Here is a 21,299-nt window from a genome sequence, read left to right as displayed (position 1 = left end):
TTCATCAAACCTGAGGTGCTGTTGATTAGAGAGGGCACCATTATCTTGTGCGTCACTAAAGAAAGGAAAAATACTGCCCATTAACCGACACAGTGCTTTCTTATCACCTCACTTGTGAGAAGCAGTCTGACTGCAGAGAAGGTAAAAAGTGAAAAAGAGTGTACATCTTAGAAGTGAGGAAATACGGTATGAACGGCGATCTTTTACCCGGAGACAAAGACGCATTCAGGGGAAAGTTACATAAACCAAGGTGGCAGAGTTTGGTCAAGAGACTGTTCTGGTTTCTATGGTGACAGCAAGAAGGTTCCTTGGTTTTATGGCATGGGCTGACAAGACCAGCTAAGCAAACATTTGCGAAGGGTTATTGCCAGCCCTTCCCTCCTACATGGCATGGGAAGGACATTGTGTGTGTCTGGGTGCTTTTGTCATAATAAAAAAATTAACTGGCAAACTAATAAAGATTAGGCTAGACCAGGAAAAGCAAGTGGACCTTGGCTCATCCTGAAGGTCCCCTGCAGCAGAGGGAAGCAGGAAAAAGTTTTTAAAAGGATGATTCTTGGGTTATTTGTTTTGGAGAATCTCTTGCACGCTGGCTATCTTGCCATTTCTAACTTATGATTGAGAGGTTCTGAGTGATTTCACTTCTGCTAAAAACTGAAGAGTCTTGGGACTTCCCTTGCTCCCTCCTCCATACCTCTGCCCAGCCAGTCCCCTCCCCATGTGGTCCTGTGGCTGAGACTCCGGGCTCCCAGTGCAGGGGCCCCGGGTTTGATCCCTGATGGGAGAACCGAATCCCACAAGCTGCAACTAAGAGTCCACACGCTGCGGCTAGGAGACCCGGCACAGCCTACGAAAGAAAGGAGTGCGGAAAACAAAGCAAAGCTGAAGAGCCTCGTTGTTCCCAAGCCACAAGTGAGACAAAAAGACTTGGTTTTCTTTCGAGTTTACTGGAGATAGAGTGCGATGAGTGGGGTGAAAGGAGCTGTTAAGACCAGAAATCAGAAATAACCTTGGGGAGGGACTTCCCTAGTGGTCCAGTGGCTAAGATGCCACACTCCCAATGCTGGAGTCCTGGGTTCGATCCCTGGTCAGAGAATTAAGACCTGGTACAGCTAAATAAATAAATAAATATTAAAAAAAAATCACCCTGGGGAGGTGGGGTTGGGGTGGACGTAGAAGCCTATTCTCTTACAGACCTGGAACTATTTAACAGTCTTTTTGGCTCTTGGAACTCTCCATGGTTGATGACATGGGTCGGGATGCATCCTCACGTGGAGGAGGTTCTCATTCATCATGGTCTGAAGGCTCTGCTTATTCTGGGAGCCCCTCACAGCTGAGGCTCGCCCTCTGCCCCTAACCCAGCCTTTGAAAGACCTAGTCATCTAAGCCCCCTTTCCAGCACCCAGCCTTCCTCCCTGGCCCCACCTCTTGCTGGAGTCCCAGCTGGGGTGGCTGGAGCCACAGCCTCACTTCTCTGATGCTTCTCTGAAGACTGATGCTTCCTGAACCGACAGCATCCGTATCCCCAGGGAGCCTGTTAGGAATTCAGGGTCTCCCATCCCCGCCACCCTCTAGCCTGAGTCACAGTCCCTGCAATCTGTCTGGGACAAGCTCTCCCAGGGACCCTCATGTGGTGAGGTTAGTTACGCTCAAGTCCAAGGCCCCCAGCTCTACAGCGTCCTCCTCTTCGGGAAGCCCTGCCCTCACCTCCAACTCCACTGTCCACGGCCACGCCCCTGCTCCTTCCTCCCGTGCCTCGGAACACGCTGCAGTTCACGCCTCCCACCGCCTCTCTGCTCCAAAGGAGAGCAGAGATGGCCGCACGGTGCGTGGAGAAGGGTTCTGAGGATGTGATTGGGCTCTGGAGGAAACGGGGCCCGTGAGGTTCCATGTGATCAGCCCCTAAGGGACCCCCCGCCCCCGACCCCGTCCGGTCTTATCCCCCAGCCAGCTGCACCTCCTTCTGGGTTCCTCGGATGAGCCAGGCTTGCTGCCTCCTCCACGCCTCTGCCCTGCCAGTCCCCTGCGGCCAGTCCCCTGTCTGAACGCCCGCCCTTCCCACCCCTAGCAGGTCCGCATCTCTCCAGCTTCAACTCCTCAGAGAAACCTCCAGCTGCCTTTTCTGGGGACACCCCTTCCAATCTCCCCATTTAATCCCTCTCTCAGCTGTCGTCTCCTGTGCAGTACTGATCAGAAGTTGTGACTATTTGCTAACATCCACTTAAATTGTTCACGTTTACTTTCCCCTCCAGCCTGCAGACTCCAAGGTCCAGCTCCAACAGCAGTGGACGAGGCAAGTACACAGTAAGCAGCTGCTCAGCAAACACGTACGGGGCAAGTAAACAAGCCAACTGCCAGGACCACAGGCAGCAGGGGGAGAGTCCCTGTCCTGCCCGGGTGGTGGCCGGAGCACTGACCGGGACCCTGGCTTTGGAGCAGAATGCACGGCGTTGGCAGTCTGTCTCCTCCGCTCCCGGAATCCTGTAACTGTGGCAAGTGGGCTGGCCTAAGCTCCAGCTTCCCCATCAGGAGACCAGCCTGCCCGGCAGAGTGGTCCATGATGCACAGGGCCACGTGTCCCTCCAGAGCCCCACCCCTCCTCGACCCTGGCTGCGCCACCTTCACTTTCCTGAAGATTCTAGAACCGACTCACCTAGTATACTCAACATTCAGATACCGACCCAAGGAAAAACGGCCATCGAAAGCTCTGGGTTCTGTTTTCCTTTATTCCATTCAGGGTACACATAGCTCAGGAGACAAAGTCAGGCCACTCTATTCAACTTGAGATCATGACTTTGTCTATTCAAAAGAACACCTTGGGGGATTCCCTGGTGGTCCAGAGCAAGACTCCATGCTCCCAGTGCAAGGGAACAGGGTTCTATCCCTGGTCAGGGACCTAGATCCCACATGCTGCAACCCAGCCCCAGCGCAGCCAAATAAATAAGTACTTTAAAAAAAAAAAAACCTTAAGAAAAAAACCCTCAAAAAATAGTCATTGAATACTTCTGTAATAGGACACATACCTGCCCACAGGTGGACTTTGCCCGCCTGCCTCTCAATGCACACAGTGCCCCATGATTTAAAAAGAGGCATTTGGAATGTTAAAAGACCCATACCTGAATCTCTTCCTACTGCTAACTGCCAGGTAATGCCATCCATTCATTTATACACGGATGGACTTGACTAAGTACCAGAGATGTGTGCATTCCACCCCCAGTGCAAGGCTCTCTTGCCTACACTGGCCGGCCCCCCACGGCCTCCACACTTCACACGGGATGCCCCATCCCCTGGGAGTGCCTCACTGTCATTTACTATAATGGCAGTTCCAACTCAGCTGTTTGCAAACAGTTTCCTTTTTTTGTATACATTAGAAAGGCTCCAAGGATCCTTGTAATAACAGCTTTCTTAATTACCTGCTTTCTGTTTTCTTTGTTAAGATGTAATTCACATATCATAAAACTCGCCCTTCTAAAGTATACAATCCAATGGTTTTTAGTATATTCAGAGTTGTATAACCATCACCATAATCACTTTTAGAACCTCTTGCTGCTGCTGCTGCTGCTGCTGCTAAGTCGCTTCAGTTGTGTCCGACTCTGTGCGACCCCAGAGACAGCAGCCCACCAGGCTCCTCCATCCCTGGGATTCTCCAGGCAAGAACACTGGAGTGGGTTGCCATTGCCTTCTCCAATGCATGAAAGTGAAAAGTGAAAGTGAAGTCACTCAGTCATATCGAACCTCTTAATCACCCTCTAAAGAATCCCCATAACTGTTGTGGTCCCTCCTTATTTCCTGACCTCATCTCCTGGCAGGCACTTTTTCTGTCTGTATGAATTTGCCTCTTTGGGGCATTTCATAAAAACAAATGGCTTCCCTGATAGTTCAGTTGGTAAAGAATCCATTTGCAATGCAGGAGACCCCGGTTCAATTCTTGGGTCGGGAAGATCTGCTGGAGAAGGGATAGACTATTCACTCTATTATTCTTGGGCTTCCCTGGTAGCTCAGTTGGTAAAGAATCTGCCTGCAATGCAGGAGACCCCAGTTCGATTCCTGGGTCAGGAAGATCCCCTGGAGAAGGGAAAGTCTACCCACTCCAGTATTCAATTTTCACTTCACTTCATAAAAACAAAGTCATAGTATGCGGCCATTTGAGTCTGGCTTCCTCCTCTTCGGGCTTCCCAGGTGGATCAGTACTAACGTATCTGCCTGCCAGTGAGGAGACGGGTGTTCCATCCCTGGGTTGGGAAGATCCCCTGGAAGAGGAAATGGTAACCCACTCCAGTATTCTAGCATGAGAAATCCCAAGGACAGAAGAGCCTGGCAGGCTACAGTCCATGGGGGTCACAAAGAGTCAGACACGACAGCACACACCATACATTCGCCCTCCTCTTAGCCGCATGTTTCTATGGCAACCACCCTGTATCAAATGCAGTGCTTCACTCTTTTTTGTGGCTGAATAATAATACACTGCATGTTGCTTATCTGTCCATTAATTGATGGGCATCTAAGTTTGTTTACATCATGGGTTTGATGTACTAAGTATAAATTTTTTCTCACCAACATTAAATATTTAATAAATATTAAAATAATTTCCCACATATCACCTTTGGAAGTGGTCAAACAGGAGATGGCAAGAGTGAACATCAACATTTTAAGAATCAGTGACCGAATGGACAAGAATGGGCAAATTAATTCAGATGACCATTACATCTACTACTGTGGGCAAGAATCCCTTAGTAGACATGGAGTAGCCCTCATAGTCAACGAAAGAGTCCAAAATGCAGTACATGAGTGGCAATCTCAAAAATGACAGAAAGACTTTGGTTCATTTCCAAAGCAAACCATTCAACATCACAGTAATGCAAGTCTATGCCCCAAAAACTAGTGCTAAAGAATTGGAATTGCATGGTTATACGAAGACCTACAAGACCTTCTAGAACTAACACCAAAAAAAAAAAAAAAATGTCCTTTTCATCATAGGGGATTGGAATGCACAAGCAGAAAGTCAAGAGATACCTGGAATAACAAGCAAGTTTGGCCTTGGAGTACAAAATGAAGCAGAGCAAAGGCTAACAGAGTTTTGCCAAGAAAATGCACTGATCATAGCAAACACCCTCTTCCAACAACACAAAAGATGACTCTACACAGGGACATGACCAGATGGTCAGTACTGAAATCAGATTGATTATATTCTTTGCTGAAGATGGAGAAGCTCTATGCAATCAGCAAAAACAAGACCAGGAGCTGACTGTGGCTCAGATCATGAACTTCTCATTGCTAAATTCACCTAATTTGAAGAAAGCAGGGAAAACCACTAGGCCATTCAGGTATGACCTAAATCGGAACCCTTATGATTATACAGTGGAAGAGAACCCCATAACTGTTGGGGTCAAAGAGATTCAGGGGATTAGATCTGGTAGACGTAATACCTGAAGAACTATGGATGGAGGTTGGTAACATTATATGGGAGGTGGATCAAAACCATCCCCAAGAAAAAGAAATGCAAGAAGGCAAAATGGTTGTCTGATAAGGCCCTACAAATAGTTGAGAAAAGAAGAGAAGTGAAAGGCAAAGGAGAAAAGGAAAGATATATCCATCTGAATGCAGAGTTCCAAAGAATAGCAAGGAGAGATAAGAAAGCCTTCCTTAGCGAGCAATGCAAAGAAATAGAGGAAAACAACAGAATGGGAAAGACTAGAGATCTCTTCAAGGAAATTAGAGATACCAAGGGAACATTTCATGCAAAGATGGGCTCGATAAAGGACAGAAATGGTATGGACCTAACAGAAGCAGAAGATATTAAGAAGAGGTGGCAAGAATACACAGAACTGTACAAAAAAGGTCTTAATGACTCAGATAACCACGATGGTGTGGTCACTCACCTAGAGCCAGACATCCTGGAGTGGGAAGTCAAGTGGGCCTTAGGAAGCATCACTCTGAACAAAGTTAGTGGAGGTGATGGAATTTCAGCTGAACTATTTCAAACCTTAAAAGATAATGCTGTTAAATTGATGCACTCAATATGCCAGCAAATTTGGAAAACTCAGCAGTGGCCACAGGACTGGAAAAGGTATATGTATTGGATTTCATTCCAGTCCCAAAGGGGAATGCCAAAGAATGTTCAAACTTCTGCACAACTGCACTCATTTCACATGCTAGCAAGGTAATTCTCAAAACCCTTCAAGCTAGGCTTCAGCAGTACGTGAACCAAGAACTTCCAGATGTATAAGCTGGATTTAGAAAAGGCAGAGGAACCAGAGATCAAATTGCCAATATCCTCTGGATCATAGAGAAAGCAAAGGAATTCTAGGAAAACATCTACTTCTGCTTCATTGACTATGCTAAAGCCTTTGACTGTGTGGATCACAACAGTGGAAAATTCTTAAGGAGATGGGAATACCAGACCCACCTTACCTGCCTCCTGAGAAACGTGTATGCAGGTCAAGAATCAACAGGTACAATCAGATATGGAACGAGTTGGTTCAAAATTGGAAAAGGAGTACGTCAAGGCCGTATATTGTCATTCTGCTTATTTAACCTACGTGCAGAGTACATCATGCGAAATGCCAGGCTGGATGAAACACAAGCTGGAATCAAGACCGCCAGGAGAAATACCAATAACCTCAGATATGCAAATGACACCACCCTAATGGCAGAAAGCCAAGAGGAACTGAAGAGCCTCTTGATGAAGGTGAAAGAGGAGAGTGAAAAAGTTGGCTTAAAATTCAACATTCAAAAAATGAAGATCAGGGCATCCAGTCCCATTACTTCATGGCAAATAGATGGGGGAAAAAAATGGAAACAGTGACAAATTTTACTTTCTTGGGCTTCAAAATCACTGCAGACAGTGACTGCAGCCATGAAATTAAAAGACGCTTGCTCCTTGGAAGAAAAGCTATGACAAGCCTAGATAGCATATTAAAAAGTAGAGACATCACTTTGCCGACAAAGGTCTGTATAATCAAAGCTATGTTTTTTTCCAGTAGCCATGTACTGATGTGACAGGTGGACCATAAAGAAGCTTGTGTGCTGAAGACTTGATACTTTTGAACTGTGATGTTGGAGAAGACTCTTGAGAGTACTTTGGAGATCAAACCAGTCAATCCTAAAGGAAATCAACCCTGAATATTCATTGGAAGGACTGATGCGGAAGCTCTAATACTTAGGCTACCTGCTGTGACGAGCTGACTCACTGGAAAAGACCCCGATTCTGGGAGAGACTGAGGGCAGGAGGAGAAGGGGAGACAGAGGATGAGATGGTTGGATGGTATCACTGACTCAGTGGACATGAGTTTGAGCAAACTCCAGGATAGTGAAGGACAGGGAAGCCTGGTGTGCTACCGCCCATGGGGTTGCAAAGAGTTAGACACAACTGAGCGACTGAACAACAACATATCACCTGAACCATCTTATAGACAACACAAGGTGGGGGTCCCACCCCGGGGAGACCAACACGGGCCTGAAGTGGCTCCTTCACATCCCAGATCACCAGTTGCCCCTCTGCTGGGACAAGCCTGTGTCCCCAAGCAGCCATGGAAAAGCTGTGGCAACTCCCCCTGCCTGCCTCTGCTCCTCCAGCAGGACCTGGGCTGGGATAGTTGTTTATGAGCATCGCCAGGCCAGGGAAGGCAGGTTCCCCGGGCTTAAAGCCCAGACCCTGGTTCTGCTCCCTGCCGTCAGCCCTGTGTCTTCTGTCCTCTCCTGCAGCCGTCTCCATAAACCAAGGGCCGAATTCCAGATGCTAATTAGAACACGCACCCACCTTGTGCTCAGTTTGGCGGCAGGCACCTGCAAGGGGCACCAGGGCATCCTCACGCACCCTTAGGAGGGTTGACGTCACCCTCATTTACAGAGGAGGACACAGAGAACCAGAAAGTGAAGATGCTTGCCTGGGGTGGCCCCGCTGGCAAGCGGCAAAGTGTTGGTCGCTCAGTCATGTCTGACTCATTGTGACCCCATGGACTGTAGCCCACCAGGCTCCTCTGTCCGTGGGATTTCCCAGGCAAGAATACTGGAGTGGGTAGCCATTCCCTTCTTCGGGGGATCTCCCCAGCTAGGGATCAAACCTAGGTCTACTGCTTTGTAGGCAGATTCTTTACTGTCTGAGCCTCCAAGGAAGCGCAAATGGCAAAGGCAGAAACTAAACTGGGCAGACTGCTTCTCAGTTCAGTTCAGTTCAGTCGCTCAGTCGTGTCCGACTCTTTGCAACCCCAAGAATCGCAGCACGCCAGGCCTCCCTGTCCATCACCAACTCTCGGAGTTCACTCAGACTCACGTCCATCGAGTCGGTGATGCCATCCAGCCATCTCATCCTCTGTCGTCCCCCTCCTCCTCCTGCCTTCAATCCTTCCACAGAACTGACTCCTTTGAAAAGACCCTGATGCTGGGAAGGATTGAAGGCTGGCTCTGGAGTCCGTATTTAGCCAGTAAGACATAAACCCATGGCTTGGGGGACAAGGACGAGGAGCTGTCATTCCTTTTTCTGACGTTCGTTGGACACCCCCACCACCAGACAATGCGTTGCGGGGGACTGGGGCTTGGAGTGGAGGGGCTGCATCTGCCCCACACCGTTCCTGCCCCCAAACTCCCACCTTCTCTTGCTGCACAAATGAAGGGCAATGGCCCAGCACCCTTACCTGACCCCGATGGTGAACATGCTGAGCAGGTGTTTCCCTTGCAGCCAGCCAGTGAACATGATCAGGCCTGGGAGGAGATGGAAACACACACATAAGTACACACACACACACACACACGTATATATACAGGCTCAAGGAGAAGAGGGCGGCAGAGGATGGGATGGTTGGATGGCATCACTGACTCAGTGGACATGAATTTGAGCAAACTCTGGGAGATAGTGGACAGGGAAGCCTGGTGTGCTGTAGCCCAAGGGGTTGCAAAGAGTCATATGTGACTTAGTGACTGAATGTTTATGAACAACACGCAGAATGAACAGCAACAGAATGTTTATGAACACACGCACACACCCATCCACACACACACAAGTATGTTCTTTAACATCTGAAGGCATTCCAAACTCATTTCCTTAGTGTTTATGGAAATACAGACACAGAGCAATTATGAATAACTTCAAACACTTGTCACCGCTCCCATTTTTAAGGAAGGAACTCTCCTGCTTACAAAAGAGGATGGTTTTCCTTTTTCAGGAAAGGATCAAGTCAGTTCAAGTAAAAGAAAGAAACAGCCACCCGGTTTATCTGGGGCTGTTTGCAACATTTCTGAGCTATTCCAGAAGTTTCCCACAGGCTGTATGTTTACAGGACTTGCCCCAAGGTTTCTGACATGACCAACGACAGCCGCTCCCCTGATGGGTTCACGAGCTGGTCTCTCTTAGCTGATTTTATTCTGCATTTTTGTGATTAAAGACATTCCTTATCCCATTTTTCTCTTTCATCAATTGTTGGCCCAGTATTTAAACACCAGACACTGTGTTAGACACGGGGTATGTGGATAGTCAGAGATGGAGCCTTCAGGTAAAGAAGTGCATGACTCATGCTGGGGCCCATGAAAGGCCCGAGATGTTCTGGCAACGGGGCAAAGTTCAGGGTCCACCAGGCATGGCCTCAGTTTGCTCATCTGTAAAGTGGAGGAAATGACTACATCTTCCTCAAGGACTTGTTTTAGTATTTAAGATGTAACAATGCCCTTGGAGATCTCAGCATGGCTCCTGGCCCACAGTAACACCAAGTCATGAACTGCTGTGGCCACAGTTACAAGACAGGCGAGGGGGAAGTAGGAGGTGAGAGGAGTTGCCTGTTGACACATCCTGGGGGACTTGCCGAAGAGCATCAGCTGTGTCTTGTAGGGAAAGCAGAGCCAGGGTGAGTTTTCCGCTGGGCAGTAGTGGCGTGTGTGTGTCTGCATGTGTTTGGGTATGTGTGTGTTGGGGGTAGAGAGGTCATAAGATCTGATTTATTGGGGTTTCACTTTTTTTTTTTCATACTTTGACTAGCAACAGAACTCAGTAGTCAAAATCTTAGCAGGAACCCAAATGAACCTAGAAAGATTAGGGGGAAGTTTTACTAAAAATAGGGGCAGAGCCAACCCACAGGACCTGCCCCCATCCTGGGTCTTGCCACAGTAGGAGGGTGGGGGCCTCACAAAAGCCAAATGTGCTTATTTCTTCCCAAATTCAGGTTCAGTAATTTTCCATCGGTGTCTAGAAATAGGACACTGTGAGTATTGAGACCACAGAGGTGACAAACACCACTTTCCCCTGAAACCAGCTGTTAAGCCTTTACCAGCACACCACTCTTTCCCAGCATCCCTAGGCCTTTCTAAGGGTTCACAACTCCCACTCTGCCAGAGCAGTTCTTGAAATATTTACTAAAAAGAGAAAACATCTGAGCGGTTATCATGGGCCTGGCCACGGACATGCCAATTTAAGTTCTAAGTTAACGTGAGGAATAATGGCTTATACGAGGCAGTGACCCTGCAGCACCTCTGACCTTTGATAGATTTCATCCTGTGGAAAGGCCTGCTACGAGCATCTATTTGACAATCTGTCTTGAAGCACACCTACTTGGTATTTTCTCTGGGGGCTATTGCTACAGCCCGTTCTCCTTCTGGCAACCCCAGGGTCTAGAGCAGGTGGCAGACAGCTTTTCCTCCAACAGGTTGGGTAGAAAACAGCACTCGCTTTATGAGCCTTATGGTCTGTTGCAGCTCAACTTGGCCATTGCAGTGTGCAAATGGCCATAGATAATATATGAATGGGTTTGGCTGTGTGCCAATAAAAGTTATTTGTGAACACTGAAATTTGATTTTCATATAAGGTTAATGTCAGAAGATAGTCTTCTTCTGATTTTTGTAAAAGTCTTGGCTTGTGAGCCACACAAAACAGGTGGTGAACCCGATTTGGCCTGGGAGTCAGAGTTTCCATCCCCTGCTCTAGAGAGTAAAAGGGCCCTCTGGGCAGCCAGGGGCGTGTGGGCATCCATCCACCCTGTCCCAGATGCCTGATCAGTGTAACCCCAAGGAGGGCAGGTGAATGATGGCATAGAGCCACTCTCCCTCCATGACAGACATCACTAATCTATCACAGTCCTCCTCCACCATGCCTGAGCACGGCCTCCAAATCCTCTCACAAGCACAGAGCCCTCCCTGGCTGTGATAAGACTTGGCACGTTAAGATAAAACCCACTTCCCATGAAACTGCTCCAGGGAAAACTAGGGCGGAAAGGAGAGAAGAGGACACAGAGCTATTCGAAAACAGGAAACCTACTGACTGAGCAAACTCTGAGTACAACATCCAAAATTGACATTTGGAAAGGAGCCTAGAAACTAGAGAATGGGGAAGGGGTGGCCAGGGAGGAAAGGGCAGGCAGGTCTATCTCTAGCACGATAGAATTGAGAGATCCGAATTCAGATCATATCCTCTTAACACTTTGCTAATTTTACAACCTCCTAAAGTTGTAAAGGAATGGGAGATACCTTCCATGCCTTTGGATATATGTTTTCCTTGGTCTGAAATTCCCAATCTTCTCTTTTTTTTCACTTGGCAAACTCCTACCCATCCTACAAGACCCAACTTAACGTCACCTCCTCTTTGAAGCCTTCTCAACTCTCCCATGCAAAATTAACAGCTACCTTCACATTTCATATTTGTTCAGGTGTCTCTCTCCTATTTCTCTGGAGTCCTCCAAAGGGAAGAAGCTGTGTCTTACTCATCTCAGTGGCCCCAGAACCTATCGCAGGGTCAAGTGTGTCATAAGATACTCGTTAAATGAACCAATGCATCTGGATGACCAGAAGCACGACAAAACTGCTGCTAGGAGGGACAGCCGCCTCTTCTCCCAAGAACTTTCTCCACTCTGCAGTTTTAGCCAGACTCACTAGAGCTCCTCTCATCACTGCTTGTGCTATGGGCAGTGGTTGGCTGCTTTGTTCCTTTATTCACTAAACCAACATTTATTGAGAATCTATAATGGCCCAGGCACTGGTTGACCCTGGAAGCTGAGAACGAAGGACACAGACTCAAAGCCAGAGCTGGAGGCAGCAGGAAGGGGCAGGTGCAGGAACCAGGGTATAATTCAGGAATAAGACCTGAATTTTGGGCTGCAGCACCATGGGGATACTGTTTGGTATGCTGCCAAAGGTCAGGAGGAACAAGCCCAGGCACAGCATAGAAACCTGCCGGTGCACCACCAGACTACATTTCCCAGTCTGCTTTGCAGTTAGGTAGGCCATGTGACTTCATTCTGGCCAATCAAGAATGGGCAAAAGTGATGACTTCACTTCCTGGTCCCTGCCTTTAAAAAATGCTCCCCCTCCCACCCCCACTCCCCACAAGTCTCTATGTTCTTTCTTTCCCCATCTGCTGGTTTAACAGAATTATGGCCCACTCCTCCCAGGAACTGGAGGAAGGCAGAACAACAATACAGCAGGAGCCTGGGACTGCAAGTCAGTGTTCAGAAGTGAGCTACCTGGGAAAGCCATTTCACCAGGAATGTGCCCACGGACTGCAGTGTAAGCAAGAAATAAGTTATGATCATGTTAAGCCATTAAAATGTAGGAGCTACCTGTTACTGCTGCTAGCTTGTCCGATTGATACAGAAACCTCTTGCTGCTGACCAAGAACCTCTGATCCCAAACCCCAGTCCTCACCCAGGTGAGTAGTAAGGTATTTGAGAGACAGCTATGGGTGCACAGGATGGCTCCCTTCCACACCCCCCACCCCCTCTTCCACCCCTGCCAGGACCCCATGCAGAAACTGCTTCACCCACCAATTATGCCGAATGAGAAGAGTGTCAGTTGCTTCCCCAGCTTGTCCATGCTTTTCTGTAGAGGAGTTTTAGGTGTCTAAAAGGATGAGAACAATGAGTTTGTTAGATGAGATCTGGGAGTGTCCCTCCTGCTTCTATTCTCTCTCTCTCTTTTTTTTTTTGGCTGCACTGTGAGCTTGTGGAATCTTAGTTCCCTGACCAGGGATGGAACTCGTGCCCTCTGCAGTAGAAGCACAGAATCCCAACCACTGGACCGCCAGGGAAGACCCTGCTTGGATTTTTTTATATCTTAAGCTGAGTGATGATTATACAGGGACACATATATAGAAATCCACAGACTGCTACATTTCAGATCTGTGCATATCACCGTAAGTCATATCTTGACAAAAATCCTAATGAGCATTTCAAAGTAAAAAGTTTTTAAAAGTGTACTCACATTAACCATATCATCCTTGTTCCTAAGGAGTAGGTGGGGCAGGTGTCACCAGCTGAGAATCATCTCAAACCCCACCTTACAAGAAACCCAGGGCTTCCCTGCTGGTCCAATGGTTGAGAGTCCGCCTGCCAATATGGGGGACACGGGTTCGATCCCTGATCCAGGAGGATCCCACATGCAGCGAGGCAACGGGGGCCCTAGAGCCCGTGCTCCACAACACCAACCGCGATGAGAAGCCTGAGCACCACAACGAGTAGCTGCTGCTCGCCGCAACTAGAGAAAGCCTACACACAGCAATGAACACCCAGTGCAGCCATGAATAAACAAATAATCTAAAAAAGAAAGAAACCCAAAGCCCCCAGTCCCTTACCTCTTCAGCCTGCATCATCTTGAACACCTCTCCAAACTGGGACTTTTCTCCTGTTCCGATCACGACGCCCTGCGTCCAGGAGAGAGGGGTGTGAGGTCTGAGGCTGAAGGCCCACAGGTGAGGGATGCCAAGGCCCCGGGGCTCACCTGGCCCTTCCCGCACTGCACCAGGGTCCCCATGAAGACGATGTTGCTCAGGGTCGTGAGGTCACCCTCGCCTGTCAGTGGGGTATCTGTCTTACTGCTTGGCTCGGCTTCTCCCGTGAAACTGGACTCGTCCACCAGGAGGTCTGTGACCTGGGGGGGAGCAAAGAGAGAAGGTGTAGCACCAGCCCCCCAACCTGTGAGCTGGTTCAAAGCCCAGGATAGTGTCTGACACCTTAACGTCACTGGTCAACAGACAGCAAACAAGAGCGCGCTGAAATCAGGAAACAAGTATCACAACACGGCCTCTGGTGACTCCAGGAATCAGAAAAGCTTTGCATATGGGACCCCTTTCAGAAAACATAGCAATCTCAAATCCTGTTTTAACACCCTTTTCAATTTTAATAAAACTTTTTAAAAAAAACTTAGGCAATGGTTAAATTAGAATATCCCTTTCGGATCATCCTATCTTTCCCCTAACTCCCACATCCTGCCCACCCTGGGGTTCCCACACAATCCGTGTGATTTGAGTAGCACTGAGCCGGGTTACTTGATGATAGCCTAAGGTCATGTCAACACCTGAAACACACATGCAGTCACAGATACACATACTTGCTGATGTTTCCAGGGTAACATTTCCAGAACACCTACTATGCACCAGGTCCAGCACAGAGCACTTCACAAGGCTTATTGCTTAATCCTCACACCCTCCATGAAAGACACTATTATTTTATCCACTTTATAATATTAAAAAAAATATTTAATTAATTAGTTAATTAATTAGGCCGCACCCGGCTTAGTTGCCGCATGGGGGATTTTCGATCTTCTTTGTGGTGGGGAGGACCTTTTAGCCACAGCACGTGAACTTCTATCTGTGGCATGTGGCATCTAGTTCCCTGACCAGGGATCGAACCCTGCATTGGGAGCACAGAGTCTTAGCCACTGGACCACGAGGGAACTCCCTTATCCACTTTCCATTTGGGGAAACTGAGGCATGGGCTGATTAAGAAATCTGCTCTAATCAGCTCATTAGCGGCAGAGCAGAGGTTTGAACCAACACGGTGGCTTCAGAGACTGCATTCTTAACTATCAAGGTCTTGCAGAAGTGACCACAGGCCCAGCAGGTATCACTCAGGAGGTGAGTCTTCCATGGCCAGAACCATGCCAGGTACCACCAAGGATGTGCAAGGTATCTAGGGTATACTCTACCCCTAAGGGACTTCTCACTGAAGCAAAAAAAGAGCAACTAAAAGAAGTTATCTTCCTGCAAACTCCCAAAAGAACAGTTAGATCGGCCTTTTTCAAACAGAAGTCTGTGAGTTCTCTATACTCCCAAGTTTTACCATTCAATACCAATCTATAAAAATGTGCACACTTCCAGGGAACCCCAGTCCGCAAGGATGACAGGAGCCACCACTTGCCAAGTAATATCCGTCTAACCCTTCAAGTTCCTAACAGAACCCCGTGGCATTGGGCCTGATGATGGCCCCCATCCCACCCCCTTAGCCCTGTTTCCCAGCTTCCCTGGCAGCTCACAGTGTCTCCACCCTCTGGACAATGGTCTTTGTGAAGATCTCTGAAGGCGGCTGAGCTGACAGCTCCTCCTGGCCCCCTTCACCTTTCTCTCTCTCTGCTTGGGTCATTGTGCTCATGGCTGGAGCTCCACAAGCCATTTTACAGGTACTAACAGGATGCCACAGCCCAAGAGGGCAGAGAGGAGGGCTGGAGAAACCCAGGGCCTTTCTTCCATGGGGAAGCCACCCCGTTGGCTCCACTTCCAGGCTCTCATCACATGAAATGGGAATAAACCCCTGCCTCTTCAAGCCCATGTACCTACCTCAACCTACCACCACAAACACAACTACTAACTGATCTTCATGTTTTATCTCCAGGACATCGGAGCAAAGTCATATGAGCTCATGGGCAGCTCCTAACCCACAATGAAAGAAGAAATGCGGAAAGTGAGTCATCCAGAACCACCAGATGTTGACCCCATAGGTCCCAGGCAGCAGAAACCACCACACCTCCGTGGTTCAAAATTGAGGAAGGAGTATGTCAAGGCTGTATATTGTCACCCTACCTGGCATGCTGCGTCCGTGGGACTGCAAAGAGTCAGACACGACTTAGCAACTGAACAACAGTAACCATGGCAAACAGAGATTCTGTTTCTAGTAAATGTGGTCTAATTGGACATGATAATAATTAGAATAAGTTGTAACTTACTTAATTTGAAGCACATAGATTTTGTATCTAACTTTATGTTTGTTCCATTGAAGTTACACTGTAATAAGATGGTAAGTCAGCAGTGAAAGAGAATCCTGCCATTGCCTGAGTTTGAGAGGCATAGTTAGAACAACCTGACACCCTAATCGGATCTATTCTGCCTCAGAAGGTTCAGGAAACAGGAGTGTGGAGTGGTGGTGGGGGAGGATGAGCTGCAGAGTTTCTTGGAGGGTCTAGGACATGAAACAGGCCTTTAGGGATGAGCAAACACTGGTAAGAGAATCAGGCAGGTCTTTCAGGAGGGAAAAGAAGGCAAGTTGGAGAATTGCTGGTGGGTGGACTTGGTGATAATGAGTTTGATCAAAGCAATGGAAGAGATGGGGGGAGGTAAATAAAGACCCCTCTTCCCCCAGCAGCCCAGCCACAGACTGAAAGGACAGAAGAAGCCCAGCACGCCAAGCAGTGGGACCGGGCCATCCTCTCTGGGGACAGGTTCTCAGGCGTGGACAGAGGTGGGCACGATCCCAGGTGCTGAAGCCAGTGCAGGGGTTTGCTGGAGGGGGAAGAGTTGGCCCTGCTCTCACGGGGCCTCAACTCCATCAACATGAGAAAGTGAAAGTCGCTCAGTTGTGTCCGACTCTTTGCAACCGCGTGGACTGTATTCTCCAGGCCAGAATACTGGAGTGGGTAGCCTTTCCCTTCTCCAGGAGATCTTCCCAACCCAGGGATTGAACCCAGGTCTCCCGCATTGCAGATGGATTCTTTACCAGCTGAGCCACCAGGGAAGCCATCACCACGAGAGGGCACGAGCAGAGAGACAGAAGGTTTGGTCTACATGGGGACGCGTGTGGGGACCAGCGTGACTGGGGCAGAGGACGTGTGGGAGGTGTGGCTGGCATCGGTTAAGAGATTGGGATGTAACCTTGTAAAGAATGAGGAGCCATGACAAGTCTGGAGCAGAGAAGGACCCACATGGGGAAATGTGCAAAACGATATTAGACATTAGAAGACAGGCCAGTTCCATCAGGAGGGGAAGCCTACAGTCCAAGAAATACAGGCCAAGTGAGGCACAGTAAGGCTCTCAGTGGGGGAGTACACATGGATGGGAGCGCCGGACAGCAAGAAGACGGAGCAAACTGGCAGCAAGTGGAGCTAAGCTGCAGGTTAATTTGTCCTGGGTGTTTTGCTCTGTTTTTTAGTCTTTGGCCATACCCGGCAGCATGTGGGATCTCTGTTCTCTGTCCCGGGACTGAACCTGCATTCCCTGCATTGGAAGGCAGAGTCTTAACCGCTGGACTGCCGGGGAAGTCGCTCTTTTCTGTTTTTAATTCTAGTCTTTACACTTGTACCAGACTATGTGAAGGCTGACTGCAGGTCCAAGAGCCCCCTGTGCTTCCATTCTGCTTCCCTAATGGACCCACGACGATTAGAGACTTCTTATGTTAACAAAAATCACATCCACATATTTGTGATTTGGGGAGCTTTAGTTTTTTCAGGTATAAGATGGATGAGTCACGAGTTAGAACATCATTTTCCCACTTGTGTCTTGGGGAACCCTCCTTCACAGGAAGTTAATTGCTGCTCTGTGGAAAGTGGGTTCCATGGTGAAAACCAGTTTGAGGAATATGGGGGTAAACCCAGTGAATGGTCCTCTTTACTGCAGGACTTCCCAGGGGCTTTACTATGCAAAGGGGTGCTGACACTCTCCACATGGGGGCTGCAGTGTGTGGACCACCCTGTGGGCCAAGTGTTGGGAGACACTGGGCTAGAAGGTCACTACATCTCCTCTTGTCCCAACACTAACCCCTTCAAACACACTGAGGCTCACATAATTTGCTTATTTTAAGTTTGGTTTTTGCTGTTTAAAGAAAGACCAATTAGAATATAACCTGCCCACCCAGTTTTTCAACTGGCTGAGTCAACAAGACTTTTAAGTCAGGTTCTTTTTTCAAGAACTTTGGAAATCAAATTCTTGAAACAAATGGAGGGTGATTCAGTGCTAAATGGGATGATGCTAAATTAGAGTGCAAGAGAAACTAAGAGAATAATTACTATCGTTGATAGTATGCTAACACACAGTTGCTGAGTGTATTTTTCTCATGAAACATTCACGACTATGCCATGGAAAAGATGCTGCTCTGATCCCCACTCTACAGATGAGAAAACTGAGGCTCTGAGAGCTTCGGAAACTTGCCCCAGCCCCCACAGCCTAGGTCATGTCAGAGATGGATTCTGCTGCATTCTCTTAGCACAGGCATCCATTCTCTCATAGAGTCTGGGGCGGGGCGATGGGCAGGCTAGACTGTGAACAGTCAGAGGGCAGAGTTTAATCTTGATCCACATGGTGTGGGGTCACTGCTGCTTCCTCCTATGGCAGGATGAGCCCCATGAACACAGAGCCTCAGAGGAGGACCCTCTGTGGGCCTGCTGGATTGATAAGATGGGGGCACTTTCCAGCTGGAGTGACAGCAGTGGTTGCCCAAACATGAGGATCTTTCACAGAAAGAACCCCTACTAATTAGTTCAGTTCAGTTGTTCAGTTGTATCCGACTCTTTGCTACCCCATGGACTGCAGCATGCCAGGCTTCCCTGTCCATCATCAACTCCCGGAGTTTACTCAAACTCATGTCCATTGAGTCAGTGATGTCATCCAACCATCTCATCCTCTGTTGTCCCCTTCTCCTCCTGCCTTCAATCTTTCCCAGCATCAGGGTCTTTTCAAACGAGTCAGTTCTTTGTATCAGATGGCCCAAGTATTGGAGTTTGAGCTTCAGCATCAGTCCCTCCAATGAATATTCAGGGCTGATTTCCTTCAGGATTGACTGATTGGATCTCCTTGCAATCCAAGGGACTTTCAAGAGTCTTCTCCAGCACCACAGTTCAAAAGCATCAATTCTTCAGTACTCAGCTTTCTTTATAGTCCAACTCTCACATCCATACATGACTACTGGAAAAACCATAGCTTTGACTAGATGGACCTTTGTTGGCAAATTCATGTCTCTGCTTTTTAATATGCTGTCTAGGTTGGTCATAACTTCCCTTCCAAGGAGTAAGGGTCTTTTAATTTCATGGCTGCAGTCATCATCTTCAGTGATGTTGGAACCCAAAAAAATGAAGTCTCTCACTGTTTCCCCATCTATTTGCCAAGAAGCGATGGGACCAAATGCCATGATCTTAGTTTTCTGAATGCTGAGTTTTAAGCCAACTTTTTCACTCTCCTCTTTCACTTTCATCAAGATGCTCTTCAGTTCTTCTTTGCTTTCTGCTATAAGGGTAGTGTCATCTGCACCCTATTAATTGGTGACACATTAAAATGTAAGAAAACAGACCTCAGCCAGCTGATCAAGGTCAGTATCAGCAGGGATGGGTCATGGTGATGGTCAGGGAACTAAGATCCCATAAGCTGCATGGCATGGTCAAAAAAAGGAAAAGACTTTAAGAAATAGAGTCTGTTTTTTTCTTAAAAAGAGGAAAGGAGAGAGAGATGAGACAAAGATGCCTCCCTTGAAGACAGCTGGCCAGAAAAACAGGAACAATGGGGGTTAGGGGACTGGGAAGGGGTGAAGATGCAGGCAGGGAGGTGGGTGTGGGTTTGGATATGCTGGAATTGAGGTGGCTATCTGTCCATCTGTCTCCTGCCAAAGGCCAGGCCTTCTTCTGGGCCCTGGGAATCCAGTAGTGACCAAGACAGACAAACTCCCTGCCTCTGTGAAGGGACCTTTGCCAACAAAAGTCTGTCTAGTCAAGGCTATGGTTTTTCTAGTAGTCATGTATGGATGTGAGAGCTGGACTATAAAGAAAGCTGAGTGCTGAAGAATTGATGCTTTTGAACTATGGTGTTGGAGAAGATTCTTGAGAGTCCCTTGGACTGCAAGGAGATCCAACCAGTCCATCCTGAAGGAAATCAGTCCTGAATGTTCATTGGAAGGACTGATGTTGAAGCTGAAAGTCCAAAAGTTTGGCCACCTGATGCGAAGAGCTGACTCATTTGAAAAGACCCTGATGCTGGGAAAGATTGAAGGCAGGAGAAGGGGATGACAGAAGATGAGATGGTTGGAGGGCATCACTGACTCAATGGACATGAGTTTGAGTGTACTCTGGGAGTTGGCGATGGACACGGAGGCCTGGTGTGCTGCAGTCCGTGGGGTCGCAAAGAGTCGGACACGACTGAGCGACTGAACTGAACTGAGCAATAAACAGGAAAGCAAAGTGACACTGGAATGAACAGCAGGAATCCAGGGTGGGGGGAGGGAGGGGAGGTGACGCCTCAGGAGAGGGATCAGGGAGGCCGGTGGGGAGGGGACGGGTTGGGGCTGAGGCCTCAGGAATGAGAACAGCTAAGTCCTGCTGGTGTGAAGTAGGTTCCAGATGGCAGGAACGGCCCTCCTGTGTGAAGATGCGCTGCGGGCAGCTGAAAGGTGCAGTGCATCTGGCTTCCAAGTCAGGGCTGAGCACCCAGCTTGGGTCTCCTCTGCCTAGAACAGCTGATCCACGTCCATTCCAGAACGGCTCAAAAGGCACTGCTTCCAGGAAGCCCTCTGTGACTGCAGTGGGCCAGTCAAGTCTGTCCTGTTTGGGAAGTCCAGAATCCCCTGGGCTTTTCCCACAAGCTTCCCTGTGGTGGATGTCGCCTATCACTCCAGGCTATAAAAGCAGAGGTCTCGTCTGTTCTCACTGCCTCTTCAGCACAGCACAGGTCCTGGCACGCAGCAGTACCCAGGAAATATCTGTTGACTGACTGACGGGGATTTGGGAGGGGTGCCCTCAGGCAAGCAGGGAAGGAGGAGAGGCTTATCGGAGGGCTTTGAGGGTGGGGGGTTGAATAGTAGCCCCCTACCATCCAATCCCTGAAGACACCCAAGTCCTAATCCTTGGGATTCGTGAAAGTGTTGTCTTAGCAGCAAAAGAGACTGTGCGGGTGTGATTAAACGGATGGGTTTGCCATGGGGAGATTAGCTTGGATGATCCTGGGGGCCCCTAAATGTCATTACAGGGACTTCCCTGCTGGTCCAGAGGTCAGGACTCCACGGTCCCAATGCAGGGGCCCCAGGGCCGATCCCTGGTTAGTGAACTAGATCCCACATGGCACAGCTAAAAGATTCCTCATGCCACAACTAAGACCTGGGGCAGCCAAATAAATTAATTAAAAAAAGAAAAAGAGATCAACTGATTTTAAAAAGGGTCCTTATGAGAGGGGAATCAGAGCAGTGTCTGAGAGAAGGAAATACAAAGACAGAAGCAGTGGTTGGAGTGATTCAGGGGTACGAGGCAAGAAATGTGGGCGACCCTGGAAGCTAAAATATGCAAGGGAACCAATTTTCCCCTGAAGCTTGGGAATGGGGAATACAGTCCTGCCAACGCCTTGATTTCCACCCAGTGAAACTGAG

General features: G+C 48.4%; 1 protein-coding gene across 4 annotated transcripts in view; it reads right to left on the bottom strand.

Annotated features, from left to right (window-relative positions):
- ATP2C2 (ATPase secretory pathway Ca2+ transporting 2) overlaps positions 1 to 21,299 on the bottom strand; it is a 76,972-nt gene that overhangs the window by 19,656 nt on the left and 36,017 nt on the right. For all 4 annotated transcript variants that reach the window (XM_070770388.1, XM_019978924.2, XM_019978925.2 and 1 more), the window contains exons 8-11: positions 13,693 to 13,842; positions 13,547 to 13,615; positions 12,741 to 12,816; positions 8,634 to 8,700 (exon numbers count right to left, since the gene is read on the bottom strand). In XM_070770388.1, coding sequence (XP_070626489.1) covers positions 8,634 to 8,700; positions 12,741 to 12,816; positions 13,547 to 13,615; positions 13,693 to 13,842 — 362 coding nt within the window. The remainder of the gene's footprint in view (positions 1 to 8,633; positions 8,701 to 12,740; positions 12,817 to 13,546; positions 13,616 to 13,692; positions 13,843 to 21,299) is intronic.

The sequence above is a fragment of the Bos indicus genome, chromosome 18, assembly GCF_029378745.1.
Source record: "Bos indicus isolate NIAB-ARS_2022 breed Sahiwal x Tharparkar chromosome 18, NIAB-ARS_B.indTharparkar_mat_pri_1.0, whole genome shotgun sequence".
NCBI classification, from domain to species: Eukaryota; Metazoa; Chordata; class Mammalia; order Artiodactyla; family Bovidae; genus Bos; species Bos indicus.
Note: the sequence above shows the minus strand (reverse complement) of the source record. Positions and strands in the feature narration are given on the sequence as shown.